A 24983-nucleotide genomic window follows, 5' to 3' on the forward strand; every position below is an offset into this window, starting at 1 on the left:
CTGAAGTAGCTGCATTGTGTTGGCAGACATTCAGGTTTTGCAGTTCCAGTACAGTCAGCCACATACCCTTTTCTGCTGAACATTCTTCGATTAAAATCTTGCTTGAGCAAGAGCACTTTTTGCACCTCTGCACCAGGTAGAAATCCAAGTGTAATGCTTGCCCTCGAAATGCAACCAGTGACATCATCTGCAAAACAATTGCACTGCCTTTGCAGGGGCTTTGTCACTCCGCTTTCCCTCCAGCATCTCCCCACCGCTCCAGGCGCGTTTTCTACTTTTCTATCAGTCAGGGACTGAGCAGCCAAGATCTTACGGACAATGGCAGGATCAGAACAGAGATTTGTAATAAGATTTTGCTGAAATCCAGTAAGAGCCCAATAGTGGAAGCAGCTGCTGGAGATTTACTGGAAACCATGATTTAACAGAAAGCAGTAGTGGTGCGGTTATGATGTGTGCACCAGCACACACTGCACCGTCACGTCTTCCTATCACAAAGCATCTCTTCTCCTCTGTCCAAATCTCAGATCACACAGAAGTCTGCATAAGGCTCCACAGAACACCGTGCTGCCCTCCCTCGTGCTGCTTTTCAGCAGCAGACCTCTTTGTATCTCAGTCTCCACGTCCATAAAGGACCTGCTCACAGGGATGGCAGAGGAAAGCTAGAAGCACCAAAAGCACTGGGCTGGGATGGATGCTCTGCAGACCACTGAGCGCAGCTCACCTTCCTGCTGCACTGCAGCCAAGCCTCAGCCTGAACACAGGATTCATCAAAGAAGGACAAGAGTGGAATGTGCTGGAGCTGAGCTCAAAGCTGAGCTCTAATTCTTAAGCCTTTCAAGCACGAGAAGAGAGTTTTATCCATTTTGTGAGTAACATCAGATAACGGTGACATTAAAAACCAGCCAGAACAAAGCAGCGGCTCCACTTGGAGGCTGGTCAGGAGAAATAAATTAACTGGTTTCTTTGTACTGAAAATTCCTCTCCAAGGGCTAAGATCGAGGCTCTGCTGGCCAATCTGTCCTGCATGCACTGAGGTTAAACAAAGATTTGCCTTCACAGAAGCTCCTGACACACTCGGGTCTTTGGATGGAGACTACAGATGGAGCAAAGTTGTATCTTCAGAAATTTAACTGCAAAAAATGGCAGAAGAGCCCATTATAATCAGGCTTTTCCTAAATTTCTCTCTATATATAATGTAAATCAAGAGCCTCAAGTCGCTGGCATTAAGGAAAACGTGCCAACATAAAAACAGAAGACAGGAGAAAAGCTCTTAATTTGCACGGCTCTGTTCTCTTCACAGACACACAGTAAGGATTGGCTTTAAAGACTGCTTATAACTTTGCATCATCCACATGGATTTGAGACCTTTTGGGCATCTTCCACACAGCTCATAAGTGAAAGGTGGGCAAATGAGAATGCCGCTAATTTACTGACTGCATTTAGAGGTTGTGAATTCACTGAACTTGGCCATTTCCTGCAAGAACCACTGATGACAAAACAAAGACAAAAGGCATTCCACGAGGAAACGCCCGACCACCTTTCCTTTGTAGTTGCAGCCACGAACAGCTGGAACCCTGCCGCCTTCCTTCTGCTCCCTTCTCTCTGCTCCTTATCTCACAAAGAACCACAGCTCTGAGGACGCAGCCCTGCTCAGCCCACCTCCGCCTGCACTGTCAGGTCCCACCACGCATGCCAAACCAAGGGGCTGGGCATGGCTCACACAGCACTTCAGCCCCTGCACTACTTTCTCCTTCAGGCCTGTGTGCATCGGTGTCTTAACACACGGCATCTCCAGTGATCTTTATTTCCTTGCTCTGATTGCTCCTGAGGCTGAGAGGAATGCTGGAGCGCAGTGTCACCATGGCACTGCTGGCCTGTAGCTGAAACGAGGAAGTGACAGCAGAGATGAGGTTTGTCATTTAAAATCATTGGCTTTAAGCTGCAACACTGCTCGCTGCTTTGTCTGATCAGGCCCGAAATAAACTGCATTACATCACAGGTCAGGCTGAGCTAACAAGGGTGTCTTTCTCACAGTGAGAAGGAACATATTCACGTTCTGCGCATTTTCTCTTTGCAGTCAGAGCACCTTCCAACTGTGCAAATGCTGGGGGAAAATTAATTCAGATTGCTTCCCAAGTTATGCAAGAGCCACATGGAATAGAAAGTGCACATTAACAGATTCTACTATTTTAGGGCATTCTTTTATGTCTCGTAATTTACTTTGCTATCGTATTTGCAGACAAATAAAAAATAACACATAAGCAAAGCAGCCCTCGGGGTGTCCAGAGACCACAGTAAGGTGCACAGACACCCTCAAATGGCACTCTCTGTAGCCACCCAGGTAAAACCAGAGCTCACCCTTCTCAGCCCTGAATAAGGACAACGAGATCTACTCCATGCCATAACTGCATGGAACATAGAGCAGCTGAGGCCAAAGCCATGTGAAGCTGCAGTAACACTATATTGCCTCACACCCTGCAGGGCAGTAGGCCACCACCCTCAGATATACACCTACCAACCAACCGAGGTCTTCTCTGCCTTCCATCTTCAGCTGGTGTCAGTCTGAATTCCTCCACTGTTTTTATGGGACCCATGACAATTTGCACCAGCTGAGGAGCTCCAGCCTCCCATGACAAAAGAACGAAAGCAACGATGCTTGCTAGTATTTACATCCTTCCTCACTGCAAACAATGCATTCCCATCCCGAATGGAAAACAAATGTCTCAACATGAAAGATATGCAACAGCATCTGCTGTGAGTAAGGGAGAACTGCCTTTCACCAGTCCTAGCAGGATGCAATCAGAGTGGCATACAGGTTTGGTAGCAGCATGTTTTATCTGTGAATCTGCTCCTGTTATTGACTATCTGCAAAATTAACAGCAATAGGACTCACTGGCCTATTTGCAAGAAATACATGGGAGCAGCATTTGCAGCAAAGTTGCAGAAAGCTGCACTCGGTGAAGCTGTTGCTTGCACAAAGTTCACCCCATGCCCGCCATCTGTTCACACTGTGCTGGAAAGCAACTACATTCCTATCTGAGCCCGTAAATCACCACTGAACTACCTCAATGACCTTATTAAATAACAATACGTGGCATAAATAATCTCTTAGCAGTACACACATCTTGTAAACTTGCAGCTCACTGGTGAGCCACTGCTCTCCTGTGCTCGGACTCTTTAAGAAGACCAGCGAGTCAGGCTCTTTCTCCCCCAAACGACACGATCCTGCCTTTGCTTAAGTGTAAATGTTTTCAAGTATTTGGTCCAACGATTCTTCATATGGCTTTGGCCACTACTGTCATTAAGACACAGCCCAATCTGCTGTTGCTCCTTGTATCCATGATGTTCACCTGGTTCTCACAGCATCTCCATCTCGACAGAACAGAGATTCACAAGAAACTTGGGAAGAGGACAGCACTAAGGGCATCCCTGCAGGAAACAAGTGCAGGCCAGAGGAACGCTGCACTTGACCTGCATGGTTTCCATGAACATCCAGGACTTACCCAAATTGATGCCACATTACAGAAAGACACGACCAATGTTTTCAAGAAAAAGGTGCCAACTCTCTTCAGACTGGCCATTGCTGAAGATACCCATAAACTCCATCTGGCTGCACTGGCCATGCTCAGCCTGGGGATAAGTGCTTTCCTGAACCTAACTGTAAAGTTGGGGCATTTTTCCTGACAGGAGTTATGAGATTTAACAGCAAGTATAAACCAGTGCTCCTGTTTCATTTGTTAAAGCAAAGATCCAAAGCTGGGTGCTCTTGGCATGCTGCTGGTAAATGAGACAGATGATCCACCGGAAGCCAAAGCCAGGTTTGCAGGATCCAAAGGCTCCCTTTTGCTTCCTCTTGGCCACACACACATCCCATTCTCCTGTCTATGGCCTGAGCTGCATTCTATCAGCTGTACCTTTCCAATATATAATATCATAATGCCCAAACCTAAAGCCACTGTTCTGTTTTGCTTCCTCCATACCTTCCCTTAAAATAAACCCATCTGATGAAGAGCAATCAAAAGCACTCAAATGAAGCAACTTTCACCAAGACCTTCAGAAGGTGTTGCTATAACTGCTGCCAATCAGTGGCAGGGGAAGACATCCAAACCTGTTAACTACCTGGAGTACCAAATCCAACCTCAGAGCAACTAATAGCACCCTTTGTTTCTATGAGATGTCAGTGCCTGTGCCTCATTAAACTCCTGGAGAGGGGACAATTAGCTGGAGACTGACGGGAATTGAGACAGTTCATTTATCAGAAAGGATAAAATCATCCTCAAACACACTAATGTGAAGGTCTCCAAATCAGTTTTACTCTGTCTTGTTGTACAACAAATGCATCAGCGTCACGAGGAAAACAACACCACGTCAATTGTGATTCCTGGTGTGTAAATAATGCTTTGCCTCATAACGCCTGGCCAGGACAATCAAATTATTTAGCCCTAATAGGAAAGCAGAATTAAGAACTCAAACATATCAGAGGACATACCTAAGAATCGATAGTGGACCACCGAAGCATTTAATCACTGCTTTACTAATCTTCCTGCACTACCTGAACTCACACCAACTCCTCACACTAAAATCAATGGTGCTAGCACACTCATTAACAACACCTCATCAGGAGGAATGAAACCATCAGAGATTGAAAAACTAAGCCATGGTACAGGAGCTGGAGGCTGCAGCTGCAAGCAGCGCACGTGCTCATGCCCATAGGCTTCCTATGGAGCAAGGAACTGTAACAATTCCTTTAGAGGAATTTGCACTGAAATCTTGGACTGAGGGAGAGCAGCTGTGACTGCAGGTATGGCAGCACATCCCTGAGAGCCAACATCTGGAGCAGGGCCACGGGTTTGCAGCCATGGCTCTTCTCTGGGGTGAGGATTGAGAGCTTGCTTGAACACAGCTCTGCCCATCGCAGGGATTTCTGTATGAGCAAGGTGCCTTTCTGCTTCCCAGCTCCAGCTGCGCTGCCTTGCATCGCCTCCCATCACACAGGGCAATTTCCTGTTGGTTCAGGGGCTGTGCAAGCACCTGGGGGCAGCTGTGTAAGGGCCAAGCACTGCCTCTGCATCCCACACTGCTCAGTCTCTCACTTATATCCCTCACCAGCAGCTAGTGAGTTTGCTGCGTCCTCCTGGCAGGCTGCCCTACGCAATCTCTTAGTCCTGAGCTGCACATCTGACACTCTCATCCTGGGACTCATTTCTCCCAGGTGTGTCAGTTCGGATGCAATAGCTTCTGCTTGGCATCTACAGGCTCCAGGTAGTCTCTCCCCAAAGGATCTTCTGCAAGCAAGACACTGAAGTTCTGACCAGGGCTTCATCAGGCTGCCAGGAAAAGGATGTTACTCAGAACTGCTCACAAACAGCATTTTCTTATTTTTATGCAATTGTTGAGCAAGTGTCAGAAAGCAAAATTGCCCTTGGGATGGGAAAATGGAATTAAATCTTCCAGCAAACACCAGAAAATGGATACTGACGTCTCTATTAACAACAAAATGTTTCATGCTTAGAAATTGGTAATCTAACACTCCTTCAGGGAATTCAGAATGGTGAGAAAAAATAGTCTAAGGCAGCACTGGAAATAAAAAGAAATACACTTAAATGAAACTCAAACTCAGGGTGTGAGGTGAGCAGGAGAGCAGCCTTACTGTCCCATTCCAGTGCATCCCCGTGCAGTTCAGGAGGTCACAAATAGAAAAGAGTGGCCCAGATGCTCCGCAGCTCCCAGCAGGCACACAAGGATTGCCCCACACAGAGTGCATCCTCCAAACTGCTGCTGCCAAACTGAAATGACCCCGCCAGCAGTGGTATGGACAGAGCCAGCACATGTGATATGGCTGAGCTGCTCCTTTAGGTGCCAGACTGCAGTCTGTCTTGGAGCATTTATGGGTGGCACAGTTCAGACCAGTTCTTTGGTGGCACTGCTTTACACCAAATGGGCAAACTGATGGCCCAACACCACAAACATCACAAGCCACAGCCCTGAAAAACAGCTGATCCCAACCTAAGAGCCAAAGAACTAAAAGCAGTGCCCCAGCTGAGCTATGCCACATCATCCAAAAGAAGGAGCACAGTTTGGCACAGGAATGCACCCACGCTTTGGAGCTGTTATGGTGAAGTAGAAGGGAAGAGCTGGCACTGAAAGCTTGGTCCCCACCTCCTCACTGTTACGTTGTGACACAAACCTGGTCACCCCAGGGAGCAGCCAAATGCTCCCCTTGGAATTTCCCATCCAGAAGAATGAACAAATCACGTCCTGGTCAGTGTTGCACAGGCCTCTTACACAGCTCCTGTGCTGGATTTAATGATAATACAGATCTCAGAGAAAATAGTAACTAACTAAAAACATCAGTACTCAATCTACAAATACCTACCAGTCTGCCTTCCCTCCCCCTTCTCCTCCAAGCTCTGTTCATTTAAAGTGATTTGCTACGTTTTCTTCTACAGCCAGCATTTAACAGTGGCTGAACTTCAAAGAGGGGAGAAAACCCTACTGCTTCTGTTTGAGCTCTCTTGTAGTATTTCTCAGAACCACTGCCCTTCTGCCCAGACAGCAGAGGAAGGCACTCCTCGCTCTGTGTGCTTAAAATGGGGCATCTGCCTGAAGAGTCCACAGCTGAATCCAGGCTTTCACAGCTAAAAGTTGCACGGTACAAAATTGCATCGTTACTCCTGGGTGAACATCGTACACGTGTCAGCAGATGTGTTCCAAATCTGTCTAAGAAATCAATTACTTACTGTCAATACTACTTGTCCAACCCCAGAAGATTGCTTTGAAAACCTAGAATAAAAATGTGCAGAGTACTGTACACGAATACAGATAGCACACAATGTGCAGGTTTCATACATACAAAACAGCAGAGCAGAAAGCCTCTACGCATAAACAGAGTCTGTATGAGATCAGATTTTAATTGCAGCCTTAATAGCAGCCAACTGCTGGAGTTACCTGCTTATTATCAGTCCTGAGAAGCAGCATGAAAATAGTATTTTAACCTTTCATCTGGAACATGGTCCTTGTTAATGAAATTATCCAAGAGTCATCCATGCACATAGCTGGTGTCAACTACTTAATATGCAGAATAAATCAAAGGCCATTTGCATATAGCAAAACAGTGTCCAGTTGATTTCAGGCACGTTAATGCTCGTTCTCATGCTGGTGCAGCTGCACAACAAGCCCATTCCAACCCTGAGCCCCCTCAAATTCTGCCTTTCTTTAATGAAAGCATCTCATCCCCTTGACTTAGCACTTATAGACCATTACCCACACTGCGTCATTAATCCTACCTCATCTTTTCAAAGCAAAAGAAACCTTGATGAGACAAACGCTCTTATCTCCATTTTAACTCACACTTACACCTCCTGCTATCAGGAACAAACCTGAGAGCGGATGAAAAGCCAATTGAAGTCAATAGAAAGACTCCTAATAATCGCTTTTCTCCCATCCAGCATCAACATTTCCAATATTTCTAACCAAATACAGGGAACACCAGGATTAATCCTTCACTAAAGATCACACTTTGTTAGCGACATATGAGAAATAATCAATATGAAGTAAATACAAACACAAACAAGGGAAAGGAATGGCAATGGACATCAAAACACTGATCTGCCCAAAGTTTCTTTGGCTACCTGCAGAATAAGGCTCCTGCTTCTCACTGTGAATGAATTCTTTCCTTTCATATTTGGCTCTGATCCACTGTTCCCGCAGCAGTCTGGAAAAAAACATAATACACAGAGAAGTAGGCATGGTCCAAGATAAACTAAGGAAGAATCCATAACCATTAATTCTGCAATCAAAATACAACTGGGATTTAAAAGTCTTCCAAACATTAAAAAGCACGCTCCAGATTCAAGAGCTTCTTCCATGTTCTGCTGGACAACAAATCGTTTCCCTGCACATCTTATTTTACTGGAACTGTACTAAAGAAAATCTACAGATTTAACACAACAGCCCATTGCCACCCACCCAGGCCGCCTCTGCACAAAATTCCCTCACCGTACAAACAATTCTAACCGAGCCCCTCAGACTGGATTCTTTAGTAAAAGGCATCACTGAATGAAGAGGGAAAAGAACAAAACTACAAACAAGAGGAAAAAGAAAAAAAGATCCTTGTGCTAAAGCTGTTGGTATGAGAATAGAAACGTGGTACACTTTGTGTGATGCACGCACACGATGGCCCATAGGTGAGAGGTGACTCAAGAGACATGGAGCTCATTGGAAGGTGTTATGGACCTCCCAGACAAGCAACAGTAGGAAGCCATAGGTGGTCTCTTCAAAATGAAAGCACAAGAGGACATGGAATGATCACACCCCAGCCACAGCCAGCCTCCTGGAAAGAACAAAGGTGGGAAAAAACACGAAGCCTTGAGAAGACCAGGAGCACGTGGCTGGCTGCTGGGGCATCTCTCTTCTGCTGTCACCCTGTGCTACACCCTGGATTGAGCACAGCCCATCTTCAGATCCTCACACGGGGCTCAGGTTGGTTTTGCAGAGCTGTGCACTGAGATTTGTGGGCTGAGCAGAAGGCTCTTTCTGGATCCACCATCTACACCATGTTAGGCTCTAAGACTAGAAGACTGATGATGCCGACAGCAGCAGTTAATTGCCTGTTTCTATACTTCTGCCACTCATCAAGGAACCTCCAGAAATTTGATCACAGAATCAACACCAGTACTTAAGATTTCTGACTGTTCTCTCCATTCTCCAACCCACTGCTGCAGACAGCTTGTTATCACCATAGCCAAACTTGGACCTTTTCAACCACCAGACCATCAGGAATTTAACGACAAGGAAGAGAATTCACACCACCCTCAGTTCCAGCTGACTTCAGTGGATCAGCAGGAGCTTTATCTGTTCCAAAGCCTTCCAATGTGAATGTTTAAATAAATTTCACGTGCAGCAATGGGAAAACGCTCTTGCTCTATCATGCAAATACTACAACAGATACACCCTGCTGGTCTCACGCCTTAGGGAACCCTGTTCTGCAATGACTTATTTCCCAAGATGCTGTCAATGACAGTGGTTCAGCGTCTCCACAGCTGCTGTGCAGGAGAGCACAGACTGATCAGCCACAAGGCAGCTAGTCCAAACGGGTGTCCTCAGAAGCTGCAAAAATCCCTTGATAACCTCTCCAGCACTCAAGCCAGACCACAGGAGATCCCAATGGTGAGTCCCAGGGTAGACAAGACCCCAGCCATGCCACATTCCCAACCCATACAACTTTCAAACATTCTTCCTCTGTTCTGTGTCATCACAAACACAGGATCTCTCAGCTACAATTTCCCCCCAGAAAATTAACACACATTGAGAGCTGTCCACAATAAGGACGATTCAGTGCAAGATCAGTGGCTGCAGCCTCTGCTCCAGTTGTTATTTATAGAAAGCAGAACCAGCACAAGAAACCAAAACAAAGACCCAGAGAGGACAGCAAGGAGTCCAGCATCTTCCTTATGGGCAACAGAGAGCTTGAGTAGGCACTTGACCATCCTTGCTACAAAGGGCTACAGGCACTCCTGCCATAAAAGGCTGCTGTTGAGTCCGGAGATAACCCCAGCATCACTGGCACTGCTTGTATGAATCTAAACAGGCACAGGAATTCGTCCTGGTATCTACAGGATCTGAAGGCAACCAGAGGGCAGGGCCAAGCCTCAGGTCCCTCATACAGTCTCCACATTGTTTCCAGTAGACTTCAGATCTGATCCCCGTTTCATTTTAAGTACGCCTTCAGGGGACTTTTAGATGTGCTGCTGACAGAATTCTCTGCTTCTGTTCAAGTGTATTTTTCTTGAGGTGAAGGCGTAATAAATAATCCAGGGCAGACATCACATGCCCAATACAAGGCCCTGCAACCCAAGCCCTCTTTCATTTCAACAGCTCTATCACTCAAGTGACTGCAGCACCTGCCTGCCGGGATTTGGTATTTCTGGTGTTGGGATATACAGCAAACACACAGTTTGTGTTTCTTAGAAAAATATAACTGCACTGTTCCCGAACTACAGAGATGCAGAGCTTTCGGGATCAAGTCCAAAAGCTTTAAGCAGCCCACCTAAAGTCTGGCAGGCTGCTGCTTACAGGGAGGTGTCATTTTTTTGGCAATTAGAACAGAAAGGTCTTCGTAATTAACATGGTAAGAAACTGTGAGCAAAGGAAAAAAATAATTAAGGAAAGACTGTATTTCCAGCAGCAGTCTGTTGAATGGAGCAGTAGAATGGACAGTCCCCTCCACCTCCTCCATCTGCTCTCTCTGAGGTATCATTTTTCCATCACCAGTTGGAAAAACCAAAGCCAAAGCCCCATCCTTCCAAAAAAGGGGAAAAGCCGCTGTCATTGAAGCTAGTTTTCCTCCAAAATGAAGTAAGAAAATAAACAACAGAGCTGCCATGTAGAGCTGGATGTGCATCAACTCCTCCCTGGGATGAACGCTGCACACTGCGGAGACTGCAAGATTCCTGGCAGCTTCTCCTTGGGCTCTGTCCCACAAAGCACAGGTGCTCGAGCAGTAGGAGAGGTAAGAGGTTCAAGCCTTTTTTTCCTTGAGAAAAATAACCCTGGCAAGATCAGCGCTCAGAGCACATCACTCCACAGCACACACCGGTTTGGCCGATGCTCAAATCGTTCCTGCAGTCATAAATGCTGTGGAAACTGCTGCCAGGAGCCATTTTAGATCAAAACTGAGATCTGCCAGTGGCGCACAAAGGAATGGTTTTTTTACTGCCAGGCCAGACAGCACTGCTCACGCCTGGGCCTTCCCAGCCTGGGGAAGGGATGCACCACTGAGATACTTCACAGAGATGACAGGTGTCCTGTCTCTTCCAAAAAAAGGCTTTCTGCATGCTGCAGGAAGGCAAATACAGGAATAAGAATACAAAGTCACTTTGAGGATGTGAAAGGTGCTCAGGATCCCTTCAGCTCATCTTCAGGGGGATTTTGGACCGGGGAAACACAGCAGAGCCTTTCTACCCACAGCCAACATCTCCCACAGGGAGTCCTACCAGTCCTTCCAACATTTCCATTCAGTGCACCTCTTACAATGGCTGAATGCATCTCAGAGCCTGACACACAGACTGGGCACTGCCACAGCACAGCACTGAACAAAACCTTCCCCTGGTGACACGCAGCTCCAGCAGCACTATCAGGGGGTCTCGGAGGCTACAGCTCACCTGCTTGCTAACACAAAAGCACACAAAACCCCATTGGTGCACTGTGGGATTGGGCCCTAGAAAATGATCTCATGGAACAAACAACATCCATCCATCCTCTCCCTGCTCTGTGCAGCACGTCCTGTCTGCTCAGCTGCCTCACTCTGCAAGGCCTGCTCCAGCTAACAAGGGAGGCTCAACTACAGCATACAGGATACAGCAGCTTTTCCCTTGTCTCCATAGAAGAGATGTGTGACTCCAAGAGAAAAGGAAGAAGAAGAAGGAAAAAATCTACCATTCTGACACTTAGAAATAATAATCAGCCCCTCCTATTTCAGGAAAGCAAGTTACGTTTTGGTTCAGAAGGGCTATTTGAAAAGGCAGAAATCAATGGGTGGAAATCGGCATTTCTGTAGCTTTAGGAACTCGAAAGAGTCTGGGGAACAGACAAGCTATTGACTTCTCCACATCATCTCAACAGGACTTATTAAATAAGATCCCTTGCGTGGAATAAATTCTAGCACACACGCTCAGAAGAACACAGATTTTCAGGGCTTCCTACGAATGCAATCCCCTCTGCAGCTGAAAAAAACACATCACGCTAAAACTAAAATACGACAGAGGCTGCAGCTGCACAAACAAGTGAAAGCTGTTTACCAGCAAAGCTCTTTACTTACTGACAGTCAAGAAATGTTGGCTTGTAATAAAACGGTGGCATTTTCGATTCGTATTTTGCTTTTGCTACGTTGTTCCCATTTGAGGCCATAAACTGTAAAAGAGAAGAGAATAAAGAGAAAGAATTAAGAAATGTTAAACTGGGGTTTATTTCCCTTGTCCTCCTTTGCTTCCTCAGAGTACTGAACTAATTGGGATGGGGCCACATCTTTCCCTATTCATAAATTTTATTTAATTAAAGTCAGTTTATAAGTCTAAGAGAAACATCCTCTTCCAGGCAGGCCGTGCTCAATGCATTTTGTCAACTGTACAACCAGAACTACAGGTGAGCCTGTATTTTTCTTTATTTCCAAGGTTTTTTTCCCCACTGTTTTCATGTTTTTGAGGTCCTTGAGTTTATATATTCAGTTGACTCAAACAAAAAGCAAAATAATCAGGGAAGGAAAAGCCCAAGCAACACAAAGGCCTATTTTTTTCATAGAACACATGACTGTGAGCTGCGGCTCTCTGAAAAACCTCAAATCTACAAAACAAAACGTAAAAATCAATGACTGCAATCATTCTCTGTGCCCTTAAAGATAAGAACAGGCAAAGTACACAGGTGCCCCAGTTGGCTCGCCTTAGCAACATCACCAGAATCTGTTCGGTTGCATAAATAGAGAGGATTTACATTGCAAGGGTACAGTTCTTCATGACATTGAGTTTAAAAGCCTTCAGAACTCAGTGGAAGAAAGCCAGGAACAGCCGAGCTGGGCAAGGATGGCAGGAGAGAGTGGATGTAACAGGAGAAACAGAAGACAGTTCATTTAGGATCAATAATTTCTACACAGTCCACGCTCATTTATACGGGTGGAGGAAATACTCCCATCCCTTTCATGAAATAGTTATTCCATTTTTCAATCAGATCTCATAAGTACGACATCACAGACTTCCATTTAGAAATGCCTTCTGGGATCATGTTTGCCATACCTTCTTTGGACAGGACTCAGTTTTGCTGCTTTGCTGGTGAGGTGGTGTTAAGAGCAGTGACGTGAAATGCAATGACAGAAGCTCGCTGGCATTTCAAGCCTGAGGTGCACATACCTCCACTTGAGCATCATCCCAGTCATCCAGACGGACCGACTTCACCTTGCTGACTTGTGGAATATTGCGATGGATTCCCGAACAGTTCAAACAGATGAAAATCCCTAGGCTATGAGATGCCCAGTCTGGATCTGAAATTAAAACGGAGAGGAGACAGTACTTGGCTGGTCAATCAAATTCAGCACAGGAAGGAGAGGTGGACAGGACAGCAGAGGAGGTCTGGAGTCACTGGGTCCAAGTTCCATCATAGGAAAGGCATCAGAAAGGCACACAAGATATGCATTAGTTTATACTAGTTATCAGTATAATTAGTATGACTGTTAGCAGGCCTCCAATCCCAGCAGCAATGCTTATTCACAGAAACTCAATACACAGAGAATATACACACAAGACTCCCCCAGAAGTCAGTCCTCACTCACACGAAGAGCAAAACGCCCAGCCTTCACCAGCTGAGCCCACCCAGCAAGCACTGTGCAGAGCAGGAACTGCCCCATTAAAACAAGCAGCTCAGGGAAACCCCTGTGCTGCTTCCCTGCCTTGGTTGTTCTTATTCTGGGAGGTTGTTCTCTTTGTTTTACAGTGGGAACACAGCACAGAGAATGCAGAAAGGGCTGCCAGGCCAGGCCAGGCCCCATCCCTTGCTGCAATGGTAAAAGGCTGCTGTAGCAGCTCTGTGCTTTCTCTGAGCAGAGCCACGCTCCGCATGCAGCCCTGAGCTGACATCTCACACAAAGCACTTCAAACACCCATCCCTCATCTCCACATTCCTCCTCAGAGAGCTGCGGCTGCCACGAGGCAGTGCCCAGCATACAGACAGACTGCAGGACAGGCAGGGTGCACCCAGCAGTGCCTGTCAGCAGGTCAGAAAGCCCCAGGAGCTGAGTTAGCACCCTCCAAGAAACTGCTAAGTAGTGAATACCCCCAAACCAGCTTAAATGCCAAGCAAAGTTTTTCCGAAACATCACTGGTAAAATAATTTATTAGTGTAATGCTAAAATGGGATGGAAAGGATAGCAAAAATAATAGGGTGACAAAGTCTTTGGTTGCAGCAAATGAGGACAAGCCCAAAAGCAGCAGCTCTGGATGCACAAACAAAGGAAGAAAATTTGCCTACCTCTGGAAGAGCTCAGGCATGCAGGGCTCCCCAGTGAGATACCCTCACCTCCACTGCCAACCCTTAAATGAGGGCTGGGACGGGGTGGATCCTGGCTTCACCCTTCTGGACATTGCATTGCATGTACCCGAGCTCCCCTGGGTTGGCTCTGCCTTCCCACCAGGTGCTCCATCACTGCCTCCAGCCGTGACTTCACATTTCCACTACAATTAGCAAATTTGTAAGCATCATCTGGACAAGGCAGGGGGTAATGAACCCAAGCAAGCACTCATCCTGGTGCATCCCTGTGACCCCATGCTGTCCAAAGGCAGTAAGTAGGGTGCAGGATTCCCCTTCCCATCTTCCAGAGGTCCCCTTGGCACCCACACCCCACACAACTGTGACACAACTGTCAGCAAATTCCAACTGCACAGCCTCTGCCCACAGACATGCAGGGGCTGGTAGCAGATCATGGCAGCAAAGAGTTCCCCAACCATACCAGACTCTGTCTTCACTTCTGCTCTCCAGCACAAAAATGAAAAAAACATGAAAAAAAAACCCAGTTTATGGCAAATAGCAACAGATCTCCAACCCTTGTCTAATCAGAGGCTTCAACTCTTCAAATGACTGCTAACACAGACTCTGAGATAATGTTTTATCAAGCATGTGATTAAATCCTTATGTCTTTACACAGCTGGAAAAGGAAACTTTGGCACAACACGGCAGAGATTGTTTTTATCACCTGCAAACAGATCAGAACAACTTTAAAAATAAAAACCTGAAACAGCTTCATTTAAGATAAATAAACAGATGAACAAAGCTAAACTCCAGAGAAAGACACTGAGGATGACTTCTTCACATTTGTTCATCTGAAAGGGAAGGCACCGCCAGAGCTTAAGAAGCATCCAAAACAAAACTGGAACACTCAGGTCACACAGCTTAACTCAGAAACCAGCCCTGGCTGTTATGACAAGGCCCAGGGAAACCCAGCACTCAGCAAACCAGCTGCAGCTTCAACCCAACATCACTGAGCATAAGAAGGGATGTGGAGGAAACAGAACTTCTCCTGTCTGAGGCAATAAGGAGCAACCAGAAGAGAGAGGAGGACCTCCTCAGGAAGGCAGAGCCTCTTCTCATCCTGCACAAGAAAGGTAATGTGTCCTGTCATAGATGTAAGCACAGGGATTTCCGTGCAATCAACATAAACAAAGGCCTTTCTGCTGCCACTCTGCTGGTTTGCAAAATACCACAATGAGGAGAACCTCGTGCAAAGCACTGCAGTTCTGTTGCTATTTACTTTGGGAAAAGACGAGGTTAGTTAGCAGGCCCTGGTCATGCATGTTTAAAAATAACAATAAAAGACACTAAAATTGAAGCCAGCCTCCCACCAGCACTCCTCTCTAAGGAGGAAAATTCTTCAGTGAAGGCATTAAACTTGCCAAGGCTTTGGATTCAGATCAGGCTCCAGCAGGAGCAGGCAGACAGAGCTGCCCCTCTCAATGCCCTGTGCTCCAGAAGCTCCTTTTCCCTGCACAAGGTGGCACCAAGCTAAGCACGCTGCCATGGGAGACCCCCAGCACCCTTCCCTCTGCTCTGCGAGGTAGAAGAGCTGGAAAATTCCTGGGAAGAAAAAGAACCATTTCAGCTGGAGGACAATGGAGGTGCGGGAACAAGTTTCCACTTTTAGCTTGAGAATGAAAAGACCGTTTGACAGCATTGGAGCAGCAAGCTGCAGAACAGCTTTCCAGTGGGAGGTGGTGGGGGCAAAGAGACAGCACGAGCTGCAGCACACAGCCCTGTGCTCCTCAGAGGGATGGGATGTCAGTGTGGATGACGGGACCGGATGGCTCAGTCACCTGCCTTCAAATAGCTGTTTTTAGACCAGTGAGTGGATAGGGAATGAGGCTTGAGATCCAACCCTCTCCATGCCCTCCTTAATCCAGAGCAAATCAAGCGATCCCTGGCACTCAGTTGTTCTCCTCTAATCACCACCCTTACTTCAGGAAATCAAGGGAATGGAAAAGCTTCACCTGCTCCAGAAATCACAGTGCTGGGCTGCAGGAGGGTATTTGCAATCCACCTCAGCTCACATCCTCCTCCTCAGGCTCTGATACATAGCACAGCACCAAACCCACTGCATTTTGAGACTCCTCTCTATCACTCAGTCTCTGCTCCTTCTCCACCCCATCCATGCAAGCCCCACATACTGAAAGGCTGATATTCCCTATTCTCCTTTGAGGATCCAGGTTCCAGTAATCCACCCCAAATTAGAAAGATGGAAATGATGTTAAAAAAAAAATATCAAAAAACACATGAACTGCTAGAGGGTTTGAATTGCAGGACTGCTTTGCTGGGATTTCTACTTATGTCTTCACAGACACACTGTCCTCCTGCACTGCAAAATGAACCTCACTCAGTGGAAACACAACCCTAAGTCCCAGAGAAATGGAACAAAGAGAGAAATACTCAAGGTCTTGTTGTGCTCCAAGATAATCATTCATCTCATGATGTGAGGAAAGATTGCCTGAGACAAAGAATCATTTAGGGGAAAAAAAAATTAAAAAGGCATATCTGTAACGCACCCAAACAACCATGCTGCCAATCAGCCCCTGGGAGCCCAACCTCCATCACCAGAGTGACAGCACAGCACCCCATGCTGCAGGTAACAGCACTGTGGGGACTCCAACCCCACCATTGGGTCTCACAAATGCAGCCAACACAGCCTCGTCCATTACAGATGGAAGACATTTTTGCAACTTCAGTATTGCTCTTACTCAGAACTTTCCTTGCAGACTAAGGTCCTTTAAAGACAAAGTAATGAAAACCAAACTAGAAGCCTTTCAACAAACACGAGCTGCATGAGTGAGAAGCAGCCACAGCGGTTTTTTCATCACTCTCATTTTCAGTTTCGACGTTAGCATCCTTTCCACACTCCCAGCCATCCAGACCAGAGACCCTGCTGCTCCCTCAGCCCGAGACATGCCCTCAACACCTCGTCTGGGAGAACTCAATGGAAGATCTGCTTTTGCACTGGAGATTTTCCTGCCAGCCCTGGGGAAGGCACAGAGCACAGACCTGACCTTTCTGAGCATCAGATCCAGCGCCATTCGAGATCTGACAGCAAACAGCCTTGGTTTGAGGATCAGGATACGTCGGTAATGTTCAGCTGGGATTATTTAAGTGGCAAATGCTGGCCCAGACCCAGACTATGGGTAGGCTTTGCGGAGCTCTCACCAAGGATCCAGCCAAGAGATGACCCACAGAGGACAAAATTCCTTAAGCAGACCAAGAGAACAGGCACTGCCAATGCTCCCTGTCTGTTTTGGAGCTGATTTTTTGCATGGTCACAGCCTTGTCACAGCAGTGCAAGCTCATCTGCACCAGGAACCCAGCTTTAGTTAGTGAGCCTGTCACACCTGGGGCAAGCCATCAGCCCAGGGCTGTGGCTGCTGTTCTGGCACCCAGGTGAGCCACATTAACAAAAGAAAATCTGTTTTTTAACAGCAGGGAGAAAAAAGCTCCTATTGATGGGTCAATTTCTGAAAGAAATACTCCCAAGAACAAACGAAAATCCAGCTTGTTTCCAAACACGTGAGTAAACTGGCTGACAGAAAATTTCCACCTGCTATCCCTCAGACCCATCCTAGCCCCTGTCATCTGCAGCCCTTCTCTGAGTGACTCTCTCACCATGGCTCCAGCTCAGGATTTCAGGGAAAGGAACACGCTCAGCTGAGAAGCAACCATAACCATCAGGGCTCCTGGCTGCTGCTTACCCCAGCTGCACCACATCAGCAGCACAACCACATGGGAACACAGCTCTGTGCTATTTCCCATCTTTTGTTCGTTCTCCACTCTTTCCATTCTCACTTCACCTTCTCTGCTTCATCACTTTTCTGTCGCTACCTGTCTGCCTGGCACCAACTTTCATCCTTATCTCTCTGCATATCCCATTTCTCAATGGATAAAGTATGCGCACCAGTCTGGAGGCTCTCCAGGCTCCTGTCCCACATCACCAGACTCAGAAAGATGACTCAGAAAGATGCCTGCTGTCCCTGCCCAGGACGAGTAACAGGATTCAGACTGAATATTTTCAGTGTCACTCACAGATACCAATTATGCATCTTAGCCCCCACAGAACAACCCAGGGCAGCCGATCCCCACTGCCACCCTGAGCAGATGAGCACTTTCCAGCACAGCAACCAGCTCACCTTTACCAAAGACACCAAAGCAAAGCGATGGCTAAAAAAATTGGGGTTAAGAACAGCGATGCAGTCCCAAGAAAGTAATGCTGTGACAGAGGGCAGGATGGTATTAATATAGCACATCTTGTCTAACAAAAGACACTGGCCCCAATCCTCTCTGAGTTTCACTACGACATCTCTGCACGCAAGCGTCACTGAAAGCAAAATGGCTTTGCTGTTTCACAAAACCATTTAAAGACTTTAACAAGAACCATCTTCCCTCAGTGTGAGCTGTTTTACTCTCCTACAGCTCCGTCTCTATCTATGTGATGAAGTCCCCATTTTGCAGAGGGGCTTAGCACTACGCACAGGGCAAGGAAGTGTCACCCCATGGAAATGCACAGCGTGGGCTCGCTGTGTCTCCTCCGGGAAGGGAGACTGTAGGGATGCAGCGACTGCCGTGCCCACATGGCAGCTGGGGGTGGGCAGCTGCAGCCCCACAGCCCGCAGATGGGTGGGAGCAGAGCTGCACAGCAGTTCCAAATAGCAGAAAGTTCTTTGTCCTCTCCAGCTGGTACTGGGGACACAGGGCTGCGTGAGCTGCGGCTTCATGAGATGTCGACTGGGGCATAAAGCCACTGGTAACAGTTCGTGCTGTTTGGTGACACCCGATAGATCTTGAAATCCCCAATAAATCAATACCCAGACGGTTAAAAAGCAAAGATACAGCTGAAGTAGGTTTTGTTTCTTTTTTTGGTTATTTTTAACCTACAGGGCGGCAGAGGTTGAAAAGGACATCCCTACACCTCCTTTAGAGCCACGTAAGCTCACGCACATTTCGGTGTACCCATGCGGCAATAAGGAAAAAGAAAACGGGATGGGGGAGGGGGTCAGCGGCAATGCGATTTTCTAAGACCCCCCCGGGCAGTCCTGCTGCATCAGGCAGGCGGTGCCCAGCGAGAGCCGGGGCCGGGCTCCGCTCCCCCACGGCGCACGCGGCCCCAGGGGGCGAGGAGCCGAGCCCAGCGCCGCGTCCCCCCCCGCAGCCCGGCTCCCAGAGGCGCAGCCCCGTGCTGAAGCGGCGCGCGGTGCCCGCACACGGCAGCGGCAGCGCCGGGCGGAGGTCGGAGCGCAGACACCTGTCCTGCCGCACGGACGCGGCGGCGGCACGATGGCACGGCGCTGCGCCGCAGCGGGGCGGAGGAGACCCGCCGCGACGGCACCGCGGTCCAGCAGCGGCACCGCGGGCGACCGCGACGCAGCCGAGACCCCCACCCGGTGTCGGCGGGGGCTCGGGGTAGGGACCGGGGTCCGGGGAGGAGCGGGTGCCGCAGCCCTCGCCCGCGCTTACCCGGAGCGGCGCAGTCGGCGCACGCCGCGTTGCCCGGCCGCTGGAGCAGCTCGACCAGCGCCTTCCTGCTCCTCTCCTTCGCCATGGGGGCTGCGGGCGGATCCGCCGCGGTTAGCGGCGCTTCATCGCGGGGCGCGGCGCGTTGGGCGGCGCCGGGGCTGCTCCATGCGGCCCCTCGCCCCGCGCAAGGTGAACGGCGGGAGGGGGAGCGCCGGGGCGGTTTCTGCCGCGGCCGCCTCCTCGCCCCGCAGCCTCTCTCCTTCTCTCCCTCCCTCCCGGCCGGGCACGGCGCCGGTTCCGCCTTCCGCCGGGCCCCGGGGGCCGGCAGCTCCCCGTGCCGCTCGCCCGCGACCTCCAGCGGCCGCTCTCCGCCGGAGCCCCGCAGTCCCCGGTGCCCCGCACTGAGCTCTGCCCTTGGGGTGCTCTCGCTGGCCGGGGCCACCTCTTTCCCGGTAACGCCTTTTGGAGGACTCCCTAACCCCCTCTCTCCGCACACCAGCTCTTCTTCACCGCCGTCCTCAGGTGCACATCACCGCCTTCTCCCCTCCGTGCCCCCCGGCAGGCCTGCCCCTCCAGGTGCTCATCGCCCCTCCGAGCGCTGGGGATGCGGCGCACCGCTGGCACCGGCTACGTGAGGGTCGCCGGGGCATCGCGGCTGCGTCGCTGGGGCCAAGGGCTGCAGCCGCCCTCGCCTCTCATGTGGCCAAGGGGCAAAGGCCATGTAACAGCCCGGGGCGGTGATGTGGGAAACCCTCTGAGAGGAGGGGTTCAGATCTGCAGCTTTGAGGCTGCTGTCCTCACCCCTGCAGAATCCTTCCTCTCAAACACAGGCTGAAGGCATCAGTGACACTGCTCTGAGCGCATGTGGTCCACGCAGCCCCACTTGTGGTCCTTGAGCCCCACTGTGCTGCTGTGGGGCCAGAGGCAGCAGCACCTGGAAGCTCCATGCAGCTCTGGGAAGCCTTCCAACAGCACAGCACTGCCTTGATCCCACCAGCCTACACGGATGTGAGCAGAGCCGCAGGTTCCGGGAAGCGTTTTGTGCAAAGAAAACTGCATGCAGCCTTAAGTAGGAGCAAAATCATGGCCTGATAGGTTTACAATGCTCCCCTTGTCTGAAATACATTTTCCCGAATGACCTTTGCATTTGTGCTGTCAGGCGAGTGACTGTAACCGAGTCAATTTCTGATTGTTCCCAACTGACGTCAGGCTGCTCCTTGCTGACTCTGTGCAGCACTGCACCGAGGGCTGCTGCTTGTACACGTGTAGGCTGATGACATCTGCAAACTCATTCCCATGCTAACCGAAGGCATAATCCCAAACAGAGCCCTTTTGTTGAGGCTTGCAGCCGCAGCCTCCAGCTGGTGTGTGCCTGCAGGCGACCTTGGTTGTTCAGTCCCTCACACTAACCTGGAGCAGAGCACCAACATCCACCAGGGGCTTAAATCCATGCCGGAGAGTTAAGCCGGCTCCAGCACAGCATCATAGCCCCAGTCCTCCCAAACCCTGCCAGGTCGAGTTTGTGGGACTGCTCCTCGGTGTAAACACTTACAGGAGCAGAGCTCTAAACCCAAATCATAACGCAAGTTTATTACCTGCATCTCAGCCCCAACAGTGTCCCCTCCCTGCAGCTTTCCCAGCGCAGGCACTTGCTGAATGCTTCATGCAACAGCCAGGATGCTGCAAGTCATTGGGAACTGATCAGGGGCAGCGGCTGGGGGAAGGGGGGGTGAAGTCTCTGTTTAGCTTTCCATTAAGTCTTATTGATTCTCTTAATTTTTGTGCTCCTGGTTGCTAGGCAATCCCTCTCTGCGTGCTGGAAACCAGGGCTGCAGACAGAAATTTATATCTTGTAATAAAATCAAATATAACAGAGCCTGTTGTCAGCGATGAGAGGGGAGCGGCTGGCAGAGGAGGTGCTGAACGGAGCCAGCCAGGATCAACCCGCAGCCATCGCAGCGCTCAGCTCCCATCCTGCCCATGACATAAATGCAACGCTGCAAATCCTGCTCCCAGCATCCAACCGGGAAACAGCACAGGTGGATGGGCAGAGGGGGAATACAGGGAAGTTGGAACAGGACCAAAGCATCCAGAACCGACAGTAATCTTCTGCTCAGTGAGAATGCAAAGCTCAGCCTCAGCCTGTCCACGACAAGGGCATCTCCATAGGCTCACTGCTGGTCCTAGAGGATCCTAGGGGCTGGTGGCAGCTCAGGTTCACCCAAATCACACTGCTCCTCTTAGGATGCAACCCCTCACCTGAGCTTTCCCTGTGGATGTGACCCATCAAGGAGAGTTCAATGCATTTGCTCCTACTTCTCAGGAAGCCTCCAGCCATACCCTCTGGGGATCAGCTGTACCAGTGTGCCATCCTCATTCAGATGGCATCTGACGCTCCACAGCTGAGTGGCTCTTACTGTCTGATATAATTTTGTACAGATACATTCTTAGATACACACATATTTAGGTGTACAACAAGCTCGTTTATAAACACCCACATTTTGAGCTCAGTCTTTTCTACATCACAAGGTTGTTGTCTTAGAAACGGACAATATCAATACCATCTCCCAAGGTGCTACACACAGGGCAGCCTGGAAATGCTGGAGTGCGAGGGCAGGGAGAAGGACGCTCAGAAATCCCTGCATACCCCTTCATCATCTTCATAGTGACACATTGAAAACATCCCCAAAATGTGTTCTCCTTGCCCCTCCATAGCTTTCACCCTGACACTGCTTTTTTTTGCTGTGCCTGCACTGCTATTCAATAGATCAATTTTGCAGCCCCAGCCCTGAAATGGCTGTATCAATGTCACAGTCACCCAAACACACAGGTATTAAACTCAGCCCCTTAAGTGACCTGGGAGCACATCCACAGTGCAACACAGGAAAACATTAAAAATTCCTGTGCCAACAGCAAACCCTAACAGAAATATCAATAATTCATGCCACTGCAACCGCAGTCAAGCACAACCCTGTGGAGCAGCAGATACAGCAGCCTGGGTCCCTTCTGCTTCCTCAGCACTACAGCAGAGGCAGCTCTTGCAGCTCAGGGTTTGTGTGCACAAGCCGTAGCACTGACCGCTCCCATGCTAAAGCAACTCATTTCAGTTGCAGTATGGTTTCCTGTTCAAATGGAAAAAAAGAAAAGGAACAAAAAAGGCAAAACCTCCAAATAAACCCAATTCTACAGCTGTCTGTATTAAAACATGTGTGTGTGTGTGTGTATATTATTTATTGGGTTATTGAGTTATTAAATCAAGACTGGCAATGCCTGGGAGAGGAATGCCATGAAGCTCAGACCAGGGTAATTACAAACCTTCAAACTGAAAATCTGATACCAGCACCAATTTTCTCTGATTTTGAGCAAATTGCTGCATGGATTCCTGCAGGGTTTTCTCCTTCTGTAGGACAGAACCATACTTGTCCATACTTGGTTGGATCTGTTGACACAGTTGAAGATGACAATGCAAAGGAAAATGATGCAAGGCTGCCCAAATAGCAGAGTTAATGCCTATACCTGCAGCAGCCCCCAATGATACAAAGGTGTCACACAGCTCCTGAAGGGAGTTGGGGAGTGATTTGCAACTCAAAGTTTCACTACATTTGCACAGTGGCCAACTCTGCTGCAAACCTCAGAGCAACCAGTGTGAAAAAGCAGCCTGTTCCTCCCATTGCTTACCAGCTGTGTGGGTAACAACGTGCACCAACCCAGTGAGTTCCTACTCATGGGAGAAAAACAGGGAGAGTGAGAACAGGAAGGGGTTGCAGAGCAAAATTTCTCTGCTGATTTACCTAGACACCATTTTTCAGGCTGCTGCAACTCTCACCGATTGCAAGTTTTGTTCCATGGCTGCACCCCGGAGCTCAGAGCAGCTTTCCTGCAACCACACTGCCACAGAAAGGAAAGTAACCTCAACCACTGCTCTCAGCCCACCCATCACTTGCTTATGTCTCTGCTGTTTCTTCCCTCAGCATGACTGCTCTTCTTTCCCCCGGGCTCGCTGCAGAAACAGGCTGGTCTGGGAATCAATATAGAAAGGGGCAAGATCCTCACTGGGGTCTCAGGAGCTGCTCTGTCACACTGCTGTGTGGCTGGGGGCCCAGACACGTCCTAAAGAGCAGCATGAGGGTGTTGGGTGTTTGCATCTGTCTGCTGCACAAAGGAAAATCTCAACACAAGAAAAAAAAAAATCATTGCAAAACTCCTTTTGCAGTTGTAGTGGATCCATTTCATAGGACAGCAGAGGGAATGGGCTCCACGGCAGTTGCCATGCACCTGACTGGAGCTGTGCTGCCTAACGACACTCTCACAGAAGACTAAATTAGACCAATGTAGTCAATAATTCACCTACACCCATGTTACACCACTGCTTAGCATTATTCCTGATACACAGGAATTAGAAGACTTAGGTCTGAGGAAGTCCTGTATGGAGAAAGCAAACGTGTGTGAAGAGATCAGTACATCAGGGCCCAGCTCCTCCAAGAAAAGCCAGCACAGTTATTCAGACATTGCCATCTTCGGGTCAACCTGAATCAGGGACAGGCTTGACTTGCAAACTGCAGGGCAAACACTCATCATAGAAATTGCTTTTGCTCAGTTCCAATAACTTAATCTCTTCCTGGCTCAAATGCCTCATCCTTCCAAGAACAGCTTGGAGACATTTAAGTGGGAGACTGCACTGCATGATGTCCCATTGCAGGGTGCAGAAGGAACCAGATGAGGAGGCTGCTGTGCCTCAGATGGAGAAATTGTTGGTAGGACTGCTGGACAGCAAGAAAGGAGCAGAAGTTTAGCACATCACTTCTGGCCTGGAATTCCCCACAGCAGAGCTAGGGGCCTCAGAAAGAAGACCAGCCATTTCAAATGGGCACACAGAGAAAGAGAAACCGGGTGCAGCTACAGCACCCGGAATGGGCTGCTGCTCTCAGCTGCCTGTCCAGCTCAGGTGTTTGAAACCACATCACAACCACCAATCACAAGATTACTCAGCTGTGATTTGAATAAAGCATTAGGTGGAAACAAAGCTGTGTTTTTTCTCTAGAAAATGATTAGAAATGGCAGCCTGGAGGAAGCTTTTGAACAGCTCAAAATGGTGTTTGAGCCTCCCCCAACTCAACTTTATCCACAGGACGTCAAGGACTGTGTCCTACCCTTCCTCTGGCTGCTGATGTGATTGTTTGGATGTCACTGCACGCCCTGTAACAGCTCCCACAGCATCAGGATACAGAGCGTGCTGTTCACTTGGTTATTTCAGTATGCTTTGCCAAAGAAAAATCAGCAAAGAATTAATTAACAGCAATTATTTCTAGCAACAACAGAGCAGCCCTGCTCCAGAAGCCATGAAAACAACATCATGAGACCCCTGTGGCTGAAAAGCAGGTGCAAAAATAAACAACTTTATGGCAGGCTATAAAATGAGCCCAAGCCAGGTTGGGGAACGGCAGGGGAGAGAGTGACAG

The 24983-nt window shown here is 48.8% G+C and overlaps 1 protein-coding gene across 2 annotated transcripts in view; it reads right to left on the reverse strand.

The window, feature by feature from the left end:
• The window catches only part of ADAP1 (ArfGAP with dual PH domains 1), a 39622-nt gene extending 19976 nt beyond the window's left edge, over nucleotides 1–19646 (reverse strand). The window contains exons 1-4 of one of the 2 annotated variants that reach the window (XM_042864038.1): nucleotides 19525–19646; nucleotides 12900–13030; nucleotides 11819–11910; nucleotides 7632–7714 (exon numbers count right to left, since the gene is read on the reverse strand). In XM_042864038.1, the coding sequence (XP_042719972.1) occupies nucleotides 7632–7714; nucleotides 11819–11910; nucleotides 12900–13030; nucleotides 19525–19609 (391 nt within the window). In that variant the 5' untranslated portion in view covers nucleotides 19610–19646. Of the gene's footprint in view, nucleotides 1–7631; nucleotides 7730–11818; nucleotides 11911–12899; nucleotides 13031–19524 lie in introns of both variants that reach the window. The other variant, XM_042864037.1, reaches the window with a different exon arrangement.
• Nucleotides 19647–24983: the final 5337 nt, after the last annotated feature.

This window comes from Lagopus leucura, unplaced genomic scaffold (assembly GCF_019238085.1).
Source record: "Lagopus leucura isolate 7727_CA_CO unplaced genomic scaffold, USGS_WTPT01 Super-Scaffold_760, whole genome shotgun sequence".
Lineage (NCBI taxonomy): Eukaryota > Metazoa > Chordata > Aves > Galliformes > Phasianidae > Lagopus > Lagopus leucura.